General features: G+C 42.2%; 1 protein-coding gene across 1 annotated transcript in view; it reads right to left on the bottom strand.

Annotated features, from left to right (window-relative positions):
- Positions 1-8,563: 8,563 nt before the first annotated feature.
- The window catches only part of LOC124775067 (ER membrane protein complex subunit 4), a 45,796-nt gene continuing 29,920 nt past the window's right edge, over positions 8,564-24,439 (bottom strand). Inside the window, exons 3-4 of the mRNA XM_047249868.1 lie at positions 11,407-11,524; positions 8,564-8,838 (exon numbers count right to left, since the gene is read on the bottom strand). Of these exons, the coding sequence (XP_047105824.1) occupies positions 8,642-8,838; positions 11,407-11,524 (315 nt within the window). The 3' untranslated portion in view covers positions 8,564-8,641. The remainder of the gene's footprint in view (positions 8,839-11,406; positions 11,525-24,439) is intronic.

Here is a 24,439-nt window from a genome sequence, read left to right as displayed (position 1 = left end):
CACCAGTGCACAGCAATGGGTAGACATCATCTTTTGTGATTTTGTTCAGCCATCTGTATTCTGCGCAGAAATGCTTTGTGCCATCCTCCTCCTCAAGTATGCTGGAGGGGAACAAGAATTCTGAAGGTTCAATGATGCCATTTTGCAGCATTCCTCCCTTATCTGTTGTTTAGCTGGGGAAACCCTGTACTAAGTGCTAGATGACTGGTGGATTATCCCTTGTGTTGTTACAGGTGTTCTTTTACTGTGGGCTCTTGTTTGTCTTTTCTTCCCTCCAGATGTAGTGGATCACATTTTTTAGTAAACATCTGTGAGCTACCTCAGAGACTAACTTTATGGATGAGTTGTAGATGCTTGTTTTCATCAACCGTAATCAGTGCTGGCATTTAGATTTTTTTTTTTTTTTTTTTTTTTGGTGAGTCTGAGTATCTTGATTGATGACAGACTTGTCTCGTCTGACAGCACGATAACATCGGCAAACAGTTGGCCAGGGCAATCTTCATGTGTGCATATTCAAGTACCTTCAGCAAATGCAAGCAGTCCCGCGTGAAAACAACATTACGACTACATTATTATAAGATGGCAGATTTGTGGAACTGTTTTCTGCAATACATATTCCTGTTGGCTGGACATATTTTCCATTTGTTAATCCCACAACAATTTCCTACGTATTACAAAACATAATATTCTTTAGCTGGTGACGATAAGCATCTGACATTAAAGAAAGAGAAATTCCTGAGTAGACAAGCGTGCCGACAGATTGGCCATTGATGATAATGTCGATGAGATTTCCTAACATTTTGGTGACTGTTGTCCATGGAGAATTTGCATCTGTGGTGGCCCTCATTTCCATAGATAATCACGTCACTTAGTTTTACTGAATTTAGTTGCTGGGTGCATTGCAACAGGAAATGGCTACAGCTTTTTGGGGGTCACCACATCCAGCATTGTGCTTTGTCCTACAGGTTGCCTCCCCCACTCAAGGGCTCACAACTCTTTTCTGAGTCCGTTTAGCTACCACAGAGCCCCACCCTTTGCAGTACTACTTCCCTTTTTGTTCTGCAAGCCTACACTTCAACTATCCCTTTCCCCCTCTGGTGCAGCCCCTGCTTGGACCTGATACATTATTTAGGACCTTAGTTTTCCATTTCACTTCCAGAACTGTCTGTACTTTTTCATTAATAAATACATTGTCCTACTTGTTGAGTTTGACAAACTACTGCTGCTTTTCCAAAATTTTCTGTGTGGTGTCTGTTCCACCTTTGTGCTTTTCCACATTAGCTCTCTCTCTTCCCAATTAGGTAGTGCACTCCAAACCAAGCCTGGTAGCCTTCCCACTGGGGAGAAGGGGGGACGACAGGTCATCAAGTTCCTGCATGGTGCCAGCCCCTGATCACCCGAGGATCACACTGTTGGTGCCTGAGCTGAAACCTCCCCCTGTACACCAAGGAGTATGTTCCCGTTGTGACTTGGGCACGGAGATTATTGACCAGGTAGAGGAGTGTAGGGCTAAGCAGCAACAAGCAGAGAAATACTCCATTCCCCTCCCCCAATATCTGGTTTGTACATGAGCAGATGGATATTCTTATTTTGGCCACAAAGCATTTATTGTTTGTAGAGACTACAAAGGATAAGTTTGGGAGCCATCTCCATAAGGAAGAGTGGGTCAGTTTTGATTAAAACAGCATACTCTGACCAGTCACACGCATTGCTTGCTTGTGACAAGCTGGTAACATCCTGGTGACTATCACTCCCCATAATAATCTTAACATGGTTCAAGGCATCGTTTTCCATGACCACCTCTTGTAGTCTGATGATGAGCTATGCAGCAGCGGAGTGCACACTTTGTCTATCATGTCCACAGTGGGCCAAAGAAAAATAGGGTTGTTACTGGGGCCGCCATCTTGGCCTTTGAGGGCAATTCGTTGCCTGAAAAGATCAAGATGATGATATACCAATGTGACTTGAAGCAGTCTGTCTTCCCCCCCCCCCCTCCCCCCCCCCTTCAGTTGTATTAAATTTAGGCACAGGTCTTCGATACCGGGCCAGTCTGTAGGGACTGTGGGTGACTGTTGCATGCAGACATTCCTTGTACTCCTCCCTTGTCAGTGTCAACTGTGGAGAGCGCCATTCTCCCTGCTCAACAGACTGCACTGTCTTTCAGAGATATGAGGGAATCACGGAAAATCTAAATCTGGATGAGGATTCGTACAGCCTTCCTCCCAAATGCGAATCCACTGCACTGTCCCGCTCATATGACAATATTGTACTGTTGTATGCTCAGCTATGACAATGTCGCCCTCTCTGCCGACAGTACTCCTCCCATTATGCCATACTACACCTGACCCCAATTATTGTGGGCTTTCTTCCTGCTCCTTCCCCCACACCTACTTTGTGAGCCCCCCCCCCCTCCTCCTCCTCCTCCTCCCAGCTGGAGATACATCAGCCTTGTCCAGCTTATCACATCAGGAAAGGGTCTCTTGGGACACTCCCCTCCAAGACTTCTGCTGGTCTGCAGCCGGATACCGGGCATTGGCTGAAGCAGCCACAAGCTGTTGATATCATAGGGCTTCATGTTCTTTTTCAGTTCCTGAAACTTAAGTCAAGGAAGTCATCGAAACCCATCAAGTTAGAAAGACAAAAAGAAGGCTTCCAAGACTAAGGAAATTCTGGCGATTCCCACGCCACCAGATCCCACACATTTTGTTTCTGTGACCATGGTTGCTATCCCAGTGGCCCCTGAAGCTCCAGATCACACCATGTGCGTTGATAACATCACCTGTCAGCTAGTGGCAGCAGATGACTCAGGGACATAACATGCCTCATGTCCCTTCGTGCCCTCACAGTATACCAACAGCTTAATTCTCCAGTGGAATTGTAGCAGTTTTTCCATTACCTGACTTAGCTGTGACATCTCTTAAGCTCCTTCCCTGCTTTCTGCATTGCCCTTCAGGAAACTGTTTCTAGCAATACAGTCCCCTGCCCTCTGTGGCTACCAAGGTATTTTAAGAATTATGCCGATTATGGTATGCTGTCGGGTGGAGTTTGAACATATGTTCTGGACTTCGTATAAAGCGAACTTGTGCCTCTTGATCCAAGTTTGGGGGCTGTGGCTGTTCAGGTAAGGGCACTTCAACACTAGCATCTGTAATGTTTATCTTCCTCTCGATGGTGGAGTGGCCCGAACATATTATCTGCACAAATTTTTCAGCTATCCCCACCTTTCCTATCTTGGGCAACTTTGATGCCCATAACCTTCTATGGGGTGGAACCATGGTCACTTGCCGTGCTAGAGACATCAGAAACCTGTTGGCAGATCTTGACCTGTCTCTTGAATACTGGTGCCTCCACACACTTCATTGTGGCACATGGAACTTACTAGGCACTGATCTTTCAATATGCAGTCCTGGTCTTCTCCCGTCCATCCACTGGATTGTCCACAAAGAGGTAGTGACCACTTGCTGATCATCTTGTCCCTCAGTGTCATTCCCCTGGGTACCTGCCCCAATGGGTTCTCCACAATGCCGATGGGATGCTTTCACCTCCACTGTTCTGAGCTCCCTACCACATGGAGGTATTGACACAGTTGTCCAGAGTGCAACAGCTGCCAACTGAGCAATCCCCTATTCTTGGTGATCCCCCCGCATGGAGATGTACCTTGGTGGACCTCGGACATTGCCAAGAACTATAGAGATCGCAGGGGGACTCTCTCATCATAAGCAGCATCCATCGATCGAGTGAGCACCTCACTGCCTTTAAGCGGCTCCATACCTACTTAATAAAATGACAGAAGCAAGAATGCTAGGAACAGAACATTTCAATAATTGGACCAAATGCGCCTCCTTCACAGGTCTGGGCAAAGATCAGACATCTACGCATACCAGTCATCTGAAGGTGTACTTGGTATTTCATTGAACGATGCTCTGTCCACTGACCTGGACGCTGTAGCCAAACATTATGCACTGAATTGTACTCTAGCTTCTGCATGTGAGAACTATCAACATGCCTTTCGTGTTCTTCAAAGAGCAGATGGAGCATTTGCACTTACCTTTCACTACACACCACTTGGACCCCTATAATGTTCCATTCAGTGAAAGGGAATTCATCAGCATCCTAGCCCTTTGCGCCAATACAGCCCCAGGACCAGACTGCATCCACACACAAATACTCAGATACCCACCAGTGGATTGTCAGCATCCTTTCCTTACTGTCTTAAACTGTATATGGAGTGAGGGCGAGTTCTCATTTCAGTGGTGAGAAAGCACCATCATCCCATTACTGAAACCATTTAAGCACCCACTAGAGATGGACAGCTATTGCACAGTTAGTCTCACCAATATTCTCTGCAAGTTGCTCGAATGCATGGTCAGCCATGGGCTGTGTTGGCTCCTTGAGTCTTGGGGCCTTCTGGCTCCATCCCGGGGCAGTTTTTGCCAAGGCCATTTCACTGACTATAAGTTGGTTTCCCTCGAATCTGCCATCTGATTACTTTTGACCAATGTTAACTCCTACAAAAGGCTTAAGACATCACATGGTGACACCACGTCCTCTCTACCTTTCATGAAGGGTGTCTCCGGGGCCTGCTTCTAATTTTTGTCCAGAAACGCTTCTCTTTCTGTACATTCTGGATTCAAGTTGGTGCTTCCCATAGTACCCCCCCCCCCCCCATATCCAAGAGAATGTGGTTCTGCACTAAGGGTCCGTCTCTTTCTAGTGGCCATCCATGGTCTAGCAGCAGCCATGGGGTCTTCGGTATCATCTGCCCTGCACCCTGTATGCTGACAATTTTCACTCTTCTAATGTGGATGTTGCTGAACACCAACTTTAGGGCACCATTTGAAAGGCACAGTCAAGGGCCATCCCCACGGCTTTGTTTCCAGCCGCAAAGACCCACGTCATGCACTTCTGTCACTGCCCGACTCCACATCCACAACCAGAACTTTACCTTGATGACCAGTCACTCAATGTGGTATGTACTTATCGCTTCTTCGGACTGGTCTTCAATGCCTGATTGGCGCAGCTTCCCATCTTTGCCAAGATGCTTGTGACACCTCAGTACACTTCACTGCCTCAGTACCATCACCTGGGGTACAGACCGCATTACCCTTGTGTACCGTCTTGATTATGGGAGTCAGGGATATGGTTCAACATTGCCTTCATCATTATGGTCACTGAACCCGATACATCACTGAGGGGTCCGACTTGCAACAGCCTTTCGAATTAGCACTGTGAACAGCATAATCAGAGGCTGGGGTCCCTCTCACTATGGATCAGGAGAACTGGGATCACAATTGCAGTTAGACTACAGTGTCTCTGCTCTGAATTCTAACTTTCCTCACTGTCACCTTTTGTCTGGAAGCAATCACATACATCTCCATGACAAGTGCTTTGACCTCAGACGTATCTTGATTTATCCTTTGGAGATTGAAAGATTCAGTTGATCCCATTATGTTTCACCATTTTTTTCTGGCTGTCCTTGAGGCATTCTTGGGTTCGTGAGTGGTATAAACTGACTGGTCAATGGACAAACTGGTTTTGCACACGCACCCAAGGTGCAGTGAACAACACTCTGTACCAAATGGATGTGTCTTCACTGCTAGACTCATGGCCATCAAACGAGCCTTTAGCCTCACTTGTTCTTGCACTGGCAAGATGCTTTAATATGCATCATCTGCCTGACCTCCATTAAGCTGGATGGCTGTCACCTTTGTTTTGAGCCCTGGACATCTTGGGATCGCACAGAATGAACATGCCGACCATTTGGCAAAGTTAATGAGGTGTCCTCCTCTTGACAGCTACTTTGTGGCAATATCTTAACTTCCCCGACATGCTACCTTTGATGTTAGTGGACAATGCCAAAGAATCTGACCTAGTTTTAAGTTTCATCCGCAAATGTGGCTTCTACTCATCTCTGTGAGACGGGGCACTTTGACCTCATTGACCACCTGAGGGGTTGGCGGGGCTCCCCTCACCTGCTCTGGCCCGGGGGCCCACAGCAGCCCTTGCTCAGCAATCTAGCCTGGCCCTACTCCTACCTTTCCCACCCTTTTATTTTTCTTTAATGCTAGCCGTTTCAAATGTTTTATCTTTCGTAAAATTTTATCATCTTGTGTGTGTTGCCCTTCTTGGGGTAATAGACGGCAAGTTGGTGTTGATGGAATGCAGAGGGTGCGTCTCCTACCGCATACCATGCTCTGGAGGCTCCAGTTGTATTCTGGGCAGAATGGCTCACCCATCTTATCCTCTCTCACTCCTGTCCTACTTCTCCTTGATTTTTTTGCTGTGTTATTCTATCTTGTTTACAGTCAGGCTTTCCTGCAACCAACAAAAGGGTGACAGTTGTCCACAGTTGACTGGCTTGAGTAGAACTGTTGTGACATGTCGCAGTATACTGGTTGTTGAAATCCCATCTCCTGTCTCTGCAGTAGCATATAATGAGTCCAAGGTTCCACAGTGACAACATACCAGTGTGTTGTCTCAGTTCTCCAAATGTCTGTTCTGTGGGATGTTGCTTGTACCTTCATTTTTGGTTGGTTGCTGGGTGGTCGTGTGATGGTACTAAAAATCAGTACACCTGTTCAACATTCTTGGTCATCTCCACCCATGGGGTCAGTGTTCATTCATGGCTGTCCCCCTCTTGCTTACTCAGTTCAACATTTCTGGCTGCCATAAATGTGGCATATGAAGTGAGGTCATGGTGGTGGTCTTGCATAACTTCCGAAGGGACAACATTTGGGAGTCATGAATTGCTAGCACCATGTAATCAATTCTTCTGTTGTGACTTCCTATACCAGAAGAGCTTAGTGCAAATCCTCTGTGAATTCTTTCATCAAATGTGAAATTTTGTCATTCATGTTCACTATGTGGCACAGGGCTGTGTTATTTCTCCACAACATTGAGCCCTGTTGTTCAATTTTTCTTCCACTAAGCAAACATTGCTACTGATTGTTGCTAAAAATTGGCTTCAGTTTGGACTAGAATTTATTCATGTGGGAAACAATGGAAAAAACACTTGAGAGATGTCAGACGGTGGGATTGGAACCCACATCACCTTCCAGTGGTAAAATCATCAGGCTATGCGTGGATAATCCACAAATGGTATACCCTTCACCATGATAATGGAGAGTTTGCAGTATGTTCATTTTTAAACATACTGTAAGTACAGCAGTAACTCGAGAGGCACCATAATAAGAAATGTGACTACAACCACTCAGTCCTGTTAATGAAGGACAATTTTTCGTCTCATGCATGTCTGGATTTGATTAATATCTCTGTGAGCTCAAAAATTTTAGCAGTAAGAGAAAAATTACGTGTTCTTGTGATGGTGACCTGAGCCTATTATGGAGAATTTCCTTCTGTGTCAAGAGTGATATTGGATAGTAGTAATTCAGTTTGTCGGACACATGGCCTCCACAAGTTCTTTCAAAGGGTTGTGAACTGACAAGAGTTGTTATTCATTTAATTTAAAGGCCTCGGGTCCCAGTATGAAACCAATCTCCATGTGCCTCTCTATAATGGACTTGTGCCGTGCCCATGAGTGCTAGTAAGTTGTATTGCACACCATTCTGTGTGTACTTTGTGGCTCAGCTTCCCACCCACATGTCATCTGTTTGCCCATGTCTATTCACCTGTGCAGGTAGGCACTCAGGCTGGAACAGCCTGCTGTAGTCAATTACTTCATACTATCTCATAATTTAGACAGTGTTCTTCCATTTACAAGAAATGTATGCCACCATTTGACAAGACATCATCCTCTCCTTTCTCCGGAAATGGGAGTGTGGGGGAATCTTGCAACTTTCATCTGACTATTTTGTCTCTTCAGCTGTTTTATGTTAATACGCATGGGAGAACAAAATGCAAACAGACAATGATTGGCCAATACTTAACTTTCAGAAGGCAAAACTGCAGTATTGCTGTTATATAAATTTAAGTTTCCTTGACTACAGAGGTAAGATCTCACTCTCTAACAACCTTGCAGCTTGTGACTTTTCTAAACTTCCATTAAACTTCATATCTCCTTTTCAACTTCGTTTACTGCACTGTTCCTGCCACTTTCCTCCATCCTTGACATTTTCAGCCCAAAGTGTTTACCAATATATTATCTTTGACCTGTGAGACACCTGCCCACCTCACCTTTGTCCTTACAAAAGGTGGGACACTCCTTCCCTAAAGAATTAGCTGCTCTGAATGATAGGTATAACTATTTGTTTCTTTAAATATGTGTGTTGAGTTTTGCCACATAAAGAAACCCTTGTATCTAACTGAATATATTTTAGCCGAAGAAAGCGTTATAGTTAGTCTCAATGTGTGTTTCTTTTTGAAGCCCTGAATAATCAAATGTGTCACATATCCCCTACAACTTGCACTTTAAATTGGGAAATAATCAGCCTTATTTTGCCTTGTAAGACTACTAAATTGTGTTTTGTTGCAGGTAATGCCTTAAAGGAAAGGAGAGGGGGAGAAGACTGAATTGCAGAGCAAACATTTCTTGCCAACAGAAAGTTCACCTGCAGCCCAGGCCCTCCGAACACTTAGGAGATTATATACATAGGTGTATTAACAGTTATCTTTTAGTTATGTTTTAATATTATATACAAATTAAGGATTAATATACACAGAATTTTTACACATTCATGAGTGTTTATGCAAGATGTATTCCTCCTCCTGAATATTCCATCCGTAATTGAGGTTCCACAAAAGCTAGCCAGTCAGAAGCATGAGATGGTAGCAGTCCCATTGAGTGACACTTGTAAAGTGCCAGAGCAACACTTACTATGTTTCCAAGTAGGTATGCAAATTTTTGCACCACTGCATGATCACCTTCAATCATTTTGAATGCTGGCAACAGAAAACACAAGTTTAGTCCTTTGATTAACATGAAATTTTGATACCTTAACTTTAAAATGAAGGCAAATGGCTGACTGTGTAATGCTCTGCACCATTAAAGTAAAGGATGATCATTTAATCACATGCAGTCCAGCTGCAATCTACTGAATTTTGTTTTCAAAGAAAACTGGAGCTCTTTCACTGCAGACTAACTTGAATAATTAGTTATCAACTTGTTTAGCATGTAACAAAATTATCTTACTGTATATCCTAAATATTGCGATGACTAATTTTATTACTTCAAAGTTTCAAACAGTAAACTATAATTTGTACATGAATGTAAACATTAAATATGTTTTCTTTATTACTTAATAGCTGCTGCATGCATCATTTATTGCTGAGTGACAAACATAAAATTACTAACTACTTTTATTATTCACTACTCCAGAGGAGAAACATGGTCTTTGTTTTGAAAATGTGTGTTTACATTGCATCAGTGTTCCAGCCAAAAGCTTCAGTTGGTCAAGCTATATAATAAAGTTGTTTCACAAATCTTATTAGTTTATCATTTGTGCTAACCCTAATTTGACTGTGTGTTAGCCTTGCAGCTCAATGTGTACTCCTCTACAAGTTTTGTAAAACGTCTTGCTGCACTCCAGTTCATTTTATGTTTTCCACTGGGTGAAATACCAGTAACAGTGCATGGAAAGCAGTGAGAACCTGACACAATCAAAATGGGGCGTAGTCCTAATCCAAGACCTGAAGAACAAAATGCTAATGAATGCAGTTAATTTTTTCCCTGCCAACCATTAGTTGTATTTATAAGAACATTATGTCAATATGGAATGTTTCTGTTTCCAACTTTTGTTATTAAATTCACAAAATTACTCCCACTAGAGTAATTGTAATATATGCAACTGAACATCTTGACCACTGCATTAGTAGCCTTCAACAAAATACAGAATGTTTTGCTTTGTCCTGTCAGAGGTCTGTAACTATGTGTCTACACAGTCAGTTGAAGAATCAGATGAACATCACTCATGCGCAGAATAACAGTAATGAATGTAAAAACTGTTTCACCATTGGCATAAAACTGGTTGTAGTTGTGAAGATGGTGTCTCCTGCAAACTGATCAAAATAAATGATATATCTTGTAACAATAAGTGTATCAAATTCAGCCAGCATGACTGAACTATTCTACCTTTCCCCCATCTAAATACAGAGAGATGTCACTTTTTTATACTTGTGTTGGAATAAATGTACAAATTTCTTTGCCAAATTTACGATCTCTGAAGTTTCCTCTAACTTTTAGCAGCTTACAGGCACTGCACACTGCCTCTCTTTCTGCAACCACCTCTTCTTCCTATTGCTTGTAATATTTTTCAATCAATTGTGTAACATGAGTACATAGTACTCAGCAGTCTATCATGAAACTGTCGGTAATTAATTAATCAGAGTAAAGTTCTTGAAAAATTTCGAAACTCAAAACAGTCCCAGAATGATTCTCAACTCTTAGCATATGTGGAATTCATACTACTGCTAATAATTAGATTAGGGTGCAGAAATCTGTGTGTGAAGAGTGGGTTGCAAGAATTTTTGAAATGAAACTTCCTGGCAGATTAAAACAGTGTGCCGGACCGAGATTTGAACTCGGGACCTTTAGCTTTCGTGGGCAACTGCTCTACCAGGTAGGGCAGTTGCCCGTGAAAGGCAAAGGTCCCGAGTTCAAGTCTCGGTCCGGCACACAGTTTTAATCTGCCAGGAAGTTTCATATCAGCGCACACTCCGCTGTAGAGTGAAAATTTCATTCTAGACATTTTTGAAATGGTGACAAACTTTTACAACACACAAAGAATGTTCAAAGAGTGTGAGCCAGTTTTTTCTTTCCTTTTTTTGTGGGGCTGTCAACATTGTAGCAATGTTGGAAGCAGACACTTAACATTTGGCATAAAATAGAGTTTCCAAAAACATGATAGCATAACATTTCTGATCTCTTTTACTTCTGAGTTTATTTCTTCTATCCGACAGCAAACATTAAATTGTGGGGCTTTCATATTTCATTATTAAAAACATTGTACATTATCACAGCACATGTTGAGTAACTTGCTGAAGCACTGTCACGATACTGCAGCTTATTATCTTGATAAATTAATGGCATTATGGTATTACCAATCACATGTAAACAGTGGTGTATCATTACTGAATACAGCTAGGAACTCTGGTAGCTTCAAGAATTATCTTGGCCTAATTTAACCAATAAGTGTGCCTTTAACATGGCAGGTATTAGCAGGGCAAGTCAGGTAAAACACATAATTTTGTTTTGTCACTGATTGGCTGTAGTTTCACAGTTGTGGCTCCACAACGGTACATTTCTGACCCATTATTAGGAGGCAAATTTTGCTCAATTCAGATCAACCAACCAACATCTACCTGGTGTGTCATTTATTGGGCACATCTGGGAGATTGCTGGTTGCCAGCCTTGAGACCTTTGGATCCCATACCACAACATTTAGTACCTACAAACTACTGCTACTTCAAGTGATTTTTAAGGTTTGTATGTTATTAAATTGCATGACTTACTTGTTTGCATGGTGAAAAGGGCTTTTACTGGACGAACAATTAACATGCCAACCATCATAATTGGAAATATAGAAATGGAATTTCCTGCCATGTACATTATAAACAGGTTCATTGGCATCTGAAACAAAGTTATTGCATGTGAACAATGGAAAGTAAATTCAAATTACAACCCTCCTTTAAACATCACTAATAGGAATATAAAAAGGACTAAAAATATCTTAACTTCTGAAATATTAAGTGCATATACATCCTTATAATGAATTTCCTACTGTAGCTAAACATTCAGGAGTCAAGCCAGCCACCTCTAAATTCATCTGCATAATTTGGCATATAGCTATTTGTTTTAAAAGTGACTTGTTCTCTGTTCTCTCAACAACAGTACTTCTCAGAGCTTTTCCGTATCATACAAACACCTGTTACAGGTTATAGCTGTAAAGTGACTATTATAATACAACAAATATCAACTCTTAAGTCTACTTCATGCATTAAACTACTTTGGATTAAGAAATAGGAAGCAGCATTATTTCATTGGCAACTGGTAATTTGATCTACAGGGCTATTGCTCGCGTAAATACACATTCATCCTACAATAAGTTTTATGTGGGAATAACAAATTGGGCTAATGTTCTTATACTGAAAAACAGAACAGCTTAGGAAGACTGTAAATTTGGTGTTTAACACTGTACATTACACAATACACTTGCATCATCCAGACAATTCTGTTGCTGTTCCTACAAGTTTAGAAAGATGTTCCACCAGCACTGCAATGCCTATGCCCACATTTCTTGTTTTACAAACTATAACTCCCGAAGCCTGGTTCACATCAGAGAACATGGAAATTAATACAAGCATTCACCAACAATTCATCACCATTCACTGCGATTTGCTTGTCACTGCACCTACGTCACGCATTCTACAACAGCCAATGAGTGCTCAGTAGGGTTCCAAGAGCTCTGCTGTGAATGTCTTACCCAATATGTCGATTAAACATGTTCATAGTGTGAATTTTTATTAGATTTGTTGCAAGATGTAATTGCTGATGGTGGTGGTAAGCTACAAATTCTACATAAGCAAGTGAGAGACATATTTGCATGATACAAGCTTTCTTCAAACACAAAGCACACATATGCGCATACTGCAACTGATGCTTAGAACTGGCAAGGCTGTAATCCCTGTTTGTGCCTGGACCTGGGAGAACTGCCACCATTTTTTAATCTGACTACAGTAATTGGCACCAAGCTTTTAGTCAATACTGTGCTAGTTTTAACCATGACGCGACATTTAGACGGGATTATTCTGCACGGTGGGGGGCCCTGTTTCTGACAAAATAAGCAAAATGGTGTAGGAAAAGCAAAATATAGATGTCTGAATTTTAACACAAGGATGGAGAGAATGTACTTATCACTGAATTGCCTGCTTTAGCATTGTTTCAAAACCTTGCACATATGCTTCTCATTGCAGCTGGGGAAGAAATTCAAAAGCAGGACACTACGTACACATGAAGGAGTTGCTATTTTTGTAAAACCCCCTCCAACACTGAATATGTAACATGAACAGTTGGAAGATTTGCAAGAGGCAACTTTCTGAAATTGTAGCAGTAGTGTATACTAAACCAAAGTTAGTGCTTATCTCTCTCTACTACACCCCCCGTCTCTGATATTTATCAATTTACTGATGAAATGGAAGCTCTAAATAAGTAGCTGCTGGCAAAATGCAGCTCTCACAAGATAACATAAGGGACAGTCACATGAAAACGAGACAGATGGAAAACACAAACTGTTTATCATTTCAAAAGTAATCACTATAATGGATAATATATTTATCCCATCATGAAACAAGACGGTAATAACTTCATGGAATAATGCTTGTGGTTGCCTACCGAACCATGATTGTACCCAGACATGCACCTCTTCATCCAAAACAAATCTACAGCCACAAACTTCTCTTTTTCAGGGCTCCAAGAATATTGAAATCACATAGGGATTGATCAGGACTGTGCGAGGGCTTTCCTGCAAAACTTTTGCAGTATAGTCTAAACACCCCTGGCAAGCCCACATGCAACAGAAAAATGCAATCCCTGGGTATAAGCTGCTGATTCACTGTTGCCTGTCAATCATCTGCCAGAATAGGAAAGGCAATTGCTTTCTGTACAGCCACACCTCCGTAGGCATCTTAATTCTGAAGTGGTGAATAATGTTCCAGTATAATGCTGAGAGCCAAGCAGAGACCTCTCTGTGTGAAGTCAGGACAGCTGTTGGTAACCTGTGAAGCATGTGTGACACTAGTAAAACATAATTAAAGTTCAGTCATTTATTCACAAAGTTTACAAGACTTAGTTCTTCCACACCAGCCTCAGCTTTTTTCTTATCCAGCTCCAGGATGTTGAGTCAACTCAACATCTGCAAGCCCATGAGATGATGTCAGCAACCCTTGCACCACAGAAGGTTGCCAGCCGGCAGGTGTTGCCATTGCCCAGCACACAATGATCCTCATGTTGGCTGCTGGAGTGTCCTCAGTCCCACTTCGAGTTCTACGATGACTCTTGATGACCTATCCACGATTTACCTAGTGTCAGTAGTTGTGTGGTCAGTTGATTTCCTCCCTATGCCTAATAGTTTTCAACACATGGAGGTGCCCGAGAGTTGAACAGGAATGAGGACTCCAACAGATCAAGTTGCTGGATTCCGTGTTTAAATTCAGTACTGGCAGCACTCTGCGACGTGGTGTTCGAAGATAGTCAGTTTCTCCATTAGCATATGGTAGGCAGCCAGCAGCATGAAATTCATCAGATGAAGGCCATCATCTTGAATAGATCTCCAGCTCTTCATAGACTGTGCTGGTGCATCTATGACATAGTTTCCCTACAGTACTGTGATCGTGGAATTCGAGTGCTATTACTGTGAATGGCACTGATCCAAATGACTGACTGACTGGGGTTTTTAATGGGAGCGAACGTGAGGCTATGATTCAAGGCTCTGTTCACAATAAATGTCTTCCACATGTTCACTTAATAATCTGTTAATTGCTGTGTCAGGTCGTGCTATGTGGTATTGTGAAAGAGAGAGAGACAGTGTATGTGAGTTTCTTGCATCATGTCTGACGAGCTAATGAATTTTTTTAAATTTTTTTTCACTTCCTTTGGTTCTCTGTTACAATCTCCTATCTGCTGAATGCATATACTCACTCGGCAGCCTCTGTCTTTGGCATGACTTGAGTTTGCCTGTGGCAATGTGAGTTTTAATAATTTTTTTTTCTAGTTTCTACCCCTTACTATTCAGTTGTGATGCTGGTTGTCACGTAACAACTGAATTAGGATGTGTGAGAGTTTAGTAGGATAAAATTTTATGTCTTCTAGTCCTGCGGAACTCTTATCCAGTTTAATCTTCAAAATGCAGACACACTTATGTTACTCATGCTTACTTCAGTCAGTAGCTAAGGTCTTGAGTATAACAGATTTACTGCAGCATATAAGTACACAGACCTTGTCAACTTAAATGATTTCAAATGACCTACTCTCTCCGGTCCAATTGACATTAGTTTTTTTATACAACACTTCATTTTTCCAAGGAAGGCCTCTGCTTTAAGTATTCCGTCTAACAATGGAAGGTGTTTGGATCTCTTGGCTTTACACAATGTCAGAGCATCTGTCACTGCATCTACAACACTGCACAAAGCCCAATGAATACGTCAAAAGTAATTACAAACTTTAGGCAGAAACTTATTCTAATACATAATTAAGTCACTGACAAAAAACAAAAACCTTATTTAATGATATTTTGTATTACTTCACAGCCACGTGTAGAATGTTTGCTCATGCCGAGAGTACTGAAATTTAAAACAAAGCAGATATTCATGGGAGTTTTCTTAAACTAAAACTCCAGAATTTCTGTACCCCCACAAATCCCCATTAACCAGTTGTATGCAGCAGTCCTCTTCAGGGTGGCTAAAGATGTTTAAAATAGGAGTTTTAATTTTTAATGTAGTAGGAAAGTTCTTGTAGAGCCTAGTCGGAACCATGTAAGAGCATAGGTATGTGTGTGCGTGTGCTCTCCAGCTCAAAGCATAACTCCAAAAGCTAGTAAGTTTTTCGTCTTGTGTGTGCGCCTATTGATGACTCAACACTTTTACTTCTCAGCGAGTGGTCTCATTTACGATTAAAGGTTTAAAATTTATTTACTTTAAGTTCAAAATAGATTTTATTCACATTTATTTTTTGTTCAGTGGACTTCTTGCATCCCATATGCACTTATATCTATTTTTTTTTTTACTAGCCAAGTACCCCTCACAGCCTGTGTATGTATTTATTCCAGTCTTCTGCTAGTCCATCTCTTATCTCTTCTTTCATTCTCCTCCATCCATTTCCCCTCCCCTCTCCTGCCCTCTGTGGATCTCCTCTTCACCCTTCTCTATATCCATTTCCTTTCCCTCTGCCTGCTCTTTCTCCTTCTCCTACTCCCCCTTTTTCTGCCTATTGCTCCCTCCTGCTGTCTGTGCATCTCCTCCTCTTTCCTTCCTCTATCCATTTCCCCCTCCCACCTATCGGTGCCTCTTCTTCTTCTCCCTCCTCCTCCTCATTGTCTGTCCTTGTTCTCCTTTTCCTCCTCTCTCCACATTATCAAACTCACCCCAATAGGAGGCTGGTAGTCTTACCCCCACCGTATTTCTTTCCAGATTATAAGCAATGTATGTCCCAAGTTTGTTTGAAATCATCCCATGGCTTTGCTCACATACACACACACGTCAAATATATTTAATGTATTTCACGCATATTTGCACACATTTTTCACCTGTATTCTAGCGAAGCAGTTTCATTTTCACACATTTCAATGTTTATTCCATAAGTCTTGAATTATGTGTTGTACAATGATACACCCAGTGGTATATGTGGCTACTGTCAGCAAAAGTAGTAAAAAATAATAAATTAAAATGTTGTGCATGATGCAGCAGTTTTTCACACATCTCTGTATTTATGACGTCATATCTCCTAAACTGTCACACAATGATATATTTTTCTAGGCACGTTCAGTAGTATATGTGAATACTACCTGCAAAATGAGTCAAGAATACAGTAAGTAGAAAACAAGTAACAAATTAAAACAACATGCTTCATGTAGCAGTTTTAATGCATGAACAGGGAAAATTTAGTAAGTAATAGCCCTTTTTCCTTTCACCATTCTGTGGAGGTCAGCAGTGAGAAAAGTTTTGTAAAGGTGTGAAATTATGCGTAAACCTCGTCTCTAAGTGCTCTCATTCTCAAATACTGGTTTTTTGCCCCCATCCTCTCCCTTTTGGTAGGCAGGTGGTTCTTACCTCACAGTGATGATTTCAACACTGTGATACATGCATCAAGTTTGGTTGAAACTGGTCCAGAGATGTAGAACATATATACATACATTTTTATAATATGTATGGATTAGCAACGTTACATCCTCTTCTGGAATCCATGTTCAATAGCAAAATTATTTCACATGAAAAGCAGCAGATTAATCCCTTCAGTGCTGTGCTGAAGTAGAGATTACGTGAGCTTCCTTTTGGTGGTTTGCTCAGAATGTAATCTGAACATACCCAAATGATATTTGCTTGCACTTGCCTACCATTTACACTGGAGAGGATGCTCATTCACTCATGCTTGTTTGCTTTCCATAGTACACCAGGCTTAAGATGCCCGTCAACACCCCTAGAGAGCATGGTCACCAGACTATTCAACAATTGGGCATTGTAGAACATGATGGGATGACATCTAATCAAGTCTTCATTCCTCTTGATGAGAAAACAGGTAGTAGTGTGGAACACTATTACCTACGATGGCATGCACCTATATGAACGAGGGTGTGCTGAAAAGAAATGCCTCTGAATTTTTTAATGTGAAAACTCTTAAAAAGCCTTATAAATAAGAAAAATATTATTAACATTGTAAGACTTTATTCTTCATGTCTACATTTATTTTCTCAAGCTTGGTGACATACACATTTCTCCTAACGAGACCAATTTGTTGATATTGTCACTGTATGATGTTGGACTTAAGTTTACATAGGCACAACCTCACCTCTGCTTGCATCGCTTCATCACTATCAAAGTTGTCCTTTAACATACTCTAAGTTCTTCAAACAGATGAAAATCAGATTGGCCCAAGTCAGGAATGTTTGGAGGATGATCAAAGACAGTGAAACTAATGCATCGGATTGTTGCAGACGTCCTAGCATTCTTGTGAGATCTGGCATTATCAGGATGAAGGAGAGGATGCTCCTTCCATGTGTGGACGAACTCTTTGAATTCAGAATTCTATTACAACATGCTGTTTCTCACTAAACACCAACACAGTTACATTAAATGTTACAATTTGGAGCCCTCTAGCAGCAGAGTGCTGTGGGATGCAGACATGAAGAATAATAATGTAGAAAATAACATTATTTTTTTAAAAAAGCTTTAAGAGCTTTCATGTAAAAAAAAAAAATCAGCATGCCCTTTTAAGATTGCATTGTAGTTAGAGGACACCATACAGAAAGATCAGAACCTGTGGAGTTAGGCAGTTTCTCCATAGGTGTATTGTCAAGCCTATCATATAGGAAGTAGAACGTATGATGGCTGTGGGGAAAGGAGAGATTTTATCAATAGAAAGGAGATACTTTTTATCAAGAGTAATGCAGCAAACTCTCAACTATCCGACTCTTGACTATCTGGCTTGTGCTTATCTGGTTGGTTGGATTGGGTTATAAAGGGACTGAACTACAGGGTCATCAGTTCCTTTTTCTTGATGCAAGCAAGGCTCAAGGTAAAAAAATCACCCAACACCACACCTAAAAGAAAACGAATGGAATAAACAAAAAATGGGGAAAACATACACCACAAGGAAAAGTAGAAGGAGGTATTAAAACCATAGAGCATATGCTCTGGGCTGGCTGGTCACAATAACAGAACAGCCACTCTGCAACACAAAATGTCCATCCCAAAAAGACAAGGCGAGATGCACCCATGTAGGGAAAAGACGACCACCAAGACAAACAAATGCAAAGAAAGTGCGACAGAGTAAAATGGAGGGAGGGTGGTGACCTCAGGGAGAAGGCTAAATGCCCATCCTTAGATGGTACGATAAACCCCCCCCCCCCCCCCCCCCGAATAAAACTAAAACTATATCTGCTGTTGAGGCATTGTTGGGAAGGTTAAAAGTCTGCCGCAGAGCGGCTAAAATTGGGCGGTCCAGCAAGATGGGAACGACAGTCATATATGAGCCACAGTAACACTCAGGTGGGTCCTCGAAATGGTGGAGGTAACCATGTTGTTAGCCTCGTATGGCCAATGCGGAGCCGCAGAGAACCACAGAGTCCCTGCGAAAGGCCCGCATGGAGGTCTTCCACACATCTGTAGTCTCCTTAATGGCATGCAGTTTGCTGTGAGTACTGAGATTATGCCGTTCCGTCTCCCAAAACTGAAATACCTTGCGGTGTAATAATGATTGCAGGTCAGTTACAGGGATGCCGATTTCCAGAAGCGGTTTCCATGTAGCCTGTTTGACCAGCCTGTCAGCAAATTCATTTCCTGGGATTCTAACGTGGCCTGGGGTCCACATAAACACCACGGAACGACTGGATCATTCCAGGGCATAGATGGACTCCTGGATGGTCGTTACCAAAGGATGGCAGGGGTAGCACTGGTTCATAGCTTGTAGGCTGCTCAAGGAGTCAGTACACAGAAGAAACGACTCGTCAGGGCATGAGCAGATGTGCCCAAGAGCACGACAAATGGCTGCCAGCTCTGCAGTGAAAACACTGCAGCCATCTGGCAAGGAGTGCTGTTTAATATCTAGTCCATGAAACATACGTGAAGCCAACATGACCATCAGCCATCGCGCCATCAGTGTAAACCACTTCATGGTCTCGGTACATGTCAAGAATCGAGAGGAAGTGACAGCAGAGAGCTGCAGGGTTAACAGAGTAATTAGTACCATGTGAAAGGTCCAGGCGAAGCTTCGGCCTAGGTGTACACCATGGAGGTGTATGCGAATGGACCTTGAGTATAGGTGGTAAAGGCGAGGATTCCATTTCAGACAGAAGAGATCAGACGCGCTAACCTTCAATGGAAGGACTCCAGCCTCCATCAGGACGCTGATCACCAGACTCGTCCTAAAAGCTCCTGTTGCCTATCGAACGACACAGTGGTGCACTGGGTCGAGTAAAATTAATGCTAAGGGCACCGCCGAACCATAAACCAGACTCCCATAGTCAGGGCAGGATTGAACAAGGGCTTTGTATGGCTGCAGCAGCGTAGAGCGATCTGCAGCCCGGACAGTGTTGCTTATGCAGCGGAGGGCATTGATGTGCTGGGCGCACTTCCGCTGACAAAGATGAGGAAGCAACATCAATCGGGCATCGAAAACCAGTCCTAAGAATCAATGTCTTCACTACAGTGAGTGGATCGTCATTAAGGTAAAATTCTGGTTCTGGATGAATGGTACGACGCTGACAAGTGCGTGACACACGACTTCACGGCTGAAAACTGGAAGCCATGGGCCAGAGCACATGACTGCACCTTGTGAATGGCTACCTGTAGGCACCGCTCAGCAACACCAGTACTGGAGGGGCAGAACGAAATGCAGAAGTCTTCTGCATACAGAGAAGGTGAGGCTGACAGCCTGACAGCTGCTGCTACACAGTTAATGGCCACCAAAAATAGAGATACACTCAATACAGAGCCCTGCAGCTTTTCATAAATCAAAAAAGACAGCAACCAGGCGTTGGCGTCTGGAAAAGGCTGTTGGATGACTGACTCGAGGGAAACTAGATTATCAATGGTAGAGCGACCTTAATGGAAATTGCCCTGACATGGAGCCAGTAGGCCACGTGACTCCAGGATCCAACACAACTGCAGACTTACCATACGTTCTAACAGCTTACAAAGAAAGTTGGTGAGGCTGATGGGGCAACGGCTATCCACATCAAGTGGGTTTTTACCAGTTTGACCACTAGAATGATCGCACTCTCCCGCCATTGCGATGGAAAGATGCCATGCACCAGTGCCGGTTGAAGATGATGAGATGTCACTTGTATTCGGATGAGAGATGTTTGCTCATCTGACTGCGGACCCGATCTGACCCAGGCGCTGTGTCGAGGCAATGTGCTAGGATGCTGACGAGCTCCCACTCTAAATGGAGCATTATAGGGTTCACTGTGATGTTCAGTGAATGAGAGGGCTTTCCTTTCTATGTGTCATTTCAGGGTGCGAAATGCTGGGGGATAATTCTCTGATGTGGAGGCTCGAGCAAAGTGCTCGGCAATTGCATTTGCATTGGTAGATAACACGACATTGATGTTAATGCCAGTAACACCTGTCGGGGTCTGCTACCCACAAAGATATCTGGTCTTCGTCCAGACTTGGGAAGGCGACTTATGCATCCAATGATTGAGTTGTACCTCTCCCAACACACCTGTTTCCATCTTTCTATAAGCTGGCGAACACGGGCACGGAGCCGTTTAAAAGCTATTAGGTGCTCTAAGGAAAGGTGCCGCCTATGTCACTATAGAGCTCGCCAACGCTCTTTAATGGCCTCAGCCATTTCCGGCGACCACCGAGGTACTGACTTTTGCTGGGGCCACCCTAAAGAACAAGGGATTCTGTTTTCCGCCACAGAAACAACTGTTCTAGTTACCTGCTCAACTACCACATCGATGGTACTACGTGGGGGAGATTCAACAGTGACAGCAGAGGTGAAATCTTCCCAATCTGCCTTGTTTTAAAGCCCATCATGGTAGACGTGCGGAGGAATAGCACTGGGGGAGTGACAAAGATGGGAAGTGGTCACTACCACCCAAGTCATTGTGGGCTCTCCAGTGGACAGATGGTAGAAGTCGTGGCTTAACAGTTGTCCTAGCTCAGCCAGGTGGTAGAAAAAACCAGAGCAATTCCACTGGAGGATGATGTTATCATGAGCCTGGGAAGGCATGAAGCATGGAAGGAGGCAGGTTACACCTAAGGGTCACCTGCTGCCACTGACTGAGTATTTGTATCCATTCCTATTGTGGATGAGGCATCAGTGAGATCAAGGTCCTCAGGGGATACTGAGATCTGCACCTCATCCACAGGTGCAGAATTGGCAGGGAGTGGTGGTGCTGAGGCCACCGAAGGGTCCTTTTTCTTAGCAGACTACTTTGTTTGCTTGCCCTCTCACTTCTCTTTAGGGGCTTGCTGGGAAGACTTCTCTGAAGACCGTGAAGCTCTTCATCCAGCAGTTTTTGGCTCCTTGTGTGCTTATCTGGCCCCTACTTAATTAATATCATAACACTTCATGATAAAATGAGGAACAATTTATTGTACATACTGCACTTTTCAAAAGCTTTAGCAAGTGTGTACCAAATATGATGATGTGTGGCCTTTCAAAATGTTTTATATGTCTTTTGTGCTTCTAGTAAATCTGGAGCCACAATTATAAAGGTACAAACTGTATTGTTAATACTGTAGGAATTATTGGAACCACCCTTCAACAAACAATACTTAGAAGTCCTCTCCAGTGCACACAAACAAGAATGGACATATGTAGTTGCATGTGGACATCCAAAGTGAGTTCATTGTTAAATTATTGTTTGGTCCTTAATGTTTTAATTATATACTTCAAAATGGGTGATAAATGAAAGAGACTTGTGGTGATTATGGACCAGAAACTACATGTTTTAAGGTGACTGGATTCAGGGGTAGCAGGCGAAACTATTGGTTTGGAGTTCAGGATAGGAAAATTTACTGTTTGAACCTGTGAGAAAAATTAAGCATAAATTGAAAAGTGGTGTGTTTCCCAAGCTTGTGGAAGTGGAATAAAAGTAAGAAAGACAAAGTTGAAAGATAAGCGCAAATAAGTTGAAGGAACTATTTTTATGACATGGACATTTAAGAGGATATGGTTTGGCAGTTACTGGGACAATACTGCAGAAAAAAGCATTGCAATTTCAATGGCAAATAGAAGGAGGAGATTCAGAAATTGCTGTCCGTGATGGATGGTTGAATACGTAGAAAAAAAGGTTTCCATAGTAGCTGGATTACCATTAGCGGAGAGGCTTTATCCACTGACAATGAGGTGGTGCCGCTGTTTAAAGACTATCTTGTGAAGGTGGTGCCGTTGTTTAAAGACTATCTTGTGAAGGTGGTGCCGTTGTTTAAAGACTATCTTGTGAAGGTAATCAACAAGGAACAATTTCTGGTGAACAACTGTACAATTGCGATGACAGCAGCTTACATTACAAGATGCTTCAAAAAAGGAAGCTGTGCCACCCAGATACAAGAAAAGTAAGGAGCGGGTTACCATAATGGCCTTAAAAAAAACTCATCAAAATAAAGCATGGATGAATTCCAAAAGATTTAGAACCTGGTTCCAAACTGAATTCTTACCAGCTGTAGAGAAATATCTGGAAGATAACAATTTACCACGGAATGCTCCGCTGCTTCATGATAATGCGCTACCACATCCTGTCAGTGACAAATTCACATATGGAGATATCAAAGCATTATTTGTACTACCAAACTTGATTGCTCTGTCAGACAATGGACAGGGCAGCCTTCAAATGCTAAAGAAGAAATACTAGTGCTGTCTCCTCAGTTTGTTGGTATCAGCAGCTGATAATAATGAAAACTGTGTAACCAATCCGAAGATTGACTTGCTAGATGTCATAAGGTGCTTGGGTGAAGTGTGGGAAGAGATTTGAGCATATCATTTGTGAGGTCTTTGAAAATTCTTTTACACCATAGAAGTGGACATTTTAACTTTGAAACCAAGTGTGAAACCAAAGTCAAAGATGGAAACGATTATATCATTTTGTTGCTAAAATATTTACTGGGTTGAGAGAATGTTGATGCACAGTATGTCACAAAATGGATGGCAAATGATGAAGTTGATGAACTAACTGACAATACTATTGTGGAAATGGTAATGCACAGGAAAGCAACACCAGAGAAAGAGGCGAACTTAGATGGCAGGAGAAATCTCATCCCACATTCTGTAGGTTTCAGGACGATTAAGGTAGTGTTGCAGTACGTCAGTGAGCAGGAGGAAGCAATGCCAGCTAATATCCTTTTGTGTAAGTGGATGGATACTGCAACATAGAAGAGAGCTAAAAGAGGAAACACTCATCTATTAAAACATATTTTAAATCTATAAGTTTCACCTTCTTCTGTTAGGTCTAGCTTTTCATATGCATGTAATAAAACATTCATATTTTACAATACAGATCATTTCATGTTTCTTATAATAATATCTTAAGGATGCAGTACACTTATAGCTAGCATATATTATATAAGAAGTCAGAAAATATTAATAAATTTGGGTTTTTGTATAAAAATGTATCTTTCGAATGGTACAGCTGCGTTCAGAAGATAGAATTTATAGAACTCCAGTCCATCTGACTTTTTTGTTATGCAGCTTGATGTTCAGCCACATTAGGCTGGAAGTCTAGAGTCTACTATATTAAGACAATGCACAAGGCGTGGTGTCAAGATGGACATCAGGATGTGGGCCACCATATGTATGAAGTACAACTAGTCAACAGTCTGCTGAGAAAATGGCAGTGCTATAATGGCTAAGTGAGGACAACACCCTCAGTTATCAATGTGACAAGCAGATGCTGGCATGCAGCTAAATTGTTCGAGAACACTCTGGAAGAATCACGGTCTTATGTCTAAACAGTTGCAAGCAGTGCTCTCATCTATGTGAGAGCAAGGTACAACTCAAACTGGGTGTTGTGGAAAATGCCTAACAGAATGGTATATTAATTGAATCCTTGAGTTTTTGCACACTTTTCACTTCCTACGAATCACAATTTCTCCTCTCTTTTCCAGAATCACTTGTGCTAAGCACCCTAGCATACTTTCTCCCTCTCACTCTGTTAAAAGTGGTTTAGTAGATTTCAGCCCACACTTGTTCATGTCCTGACTGCACTACGCAGACCGCACCTACTACATCCACACTGGGCCAGAACGTGGCAAAATGAAAATTTTGTGCCAGTTGTGTATGGTGGAGTGTGTTGAGGCATTCCAAAACAGGGAATCAGATGATAGA

Source organism: Schistocerca piceifrons, chromosome 2, assembly GCF_021461385.2.
Source record: "Schistocerca piceifrons isolate TAMUIC-IGC-003096 chromosome 2, iqSchPice1.1, whole genome shotgun sequence".
Classification (NCBI taxonomy): Eukaryota; Metazoa; Arthropoda; class Insecta; order Orthoptera; family Acrididae; genus Schistocerca; species Schistocerca piceifrons.
The sequence above is the reverse complement of the archived record's forward strand: the minus strand, read 5'-3'. Positions and strand labels throughout refer to the sequence as shown.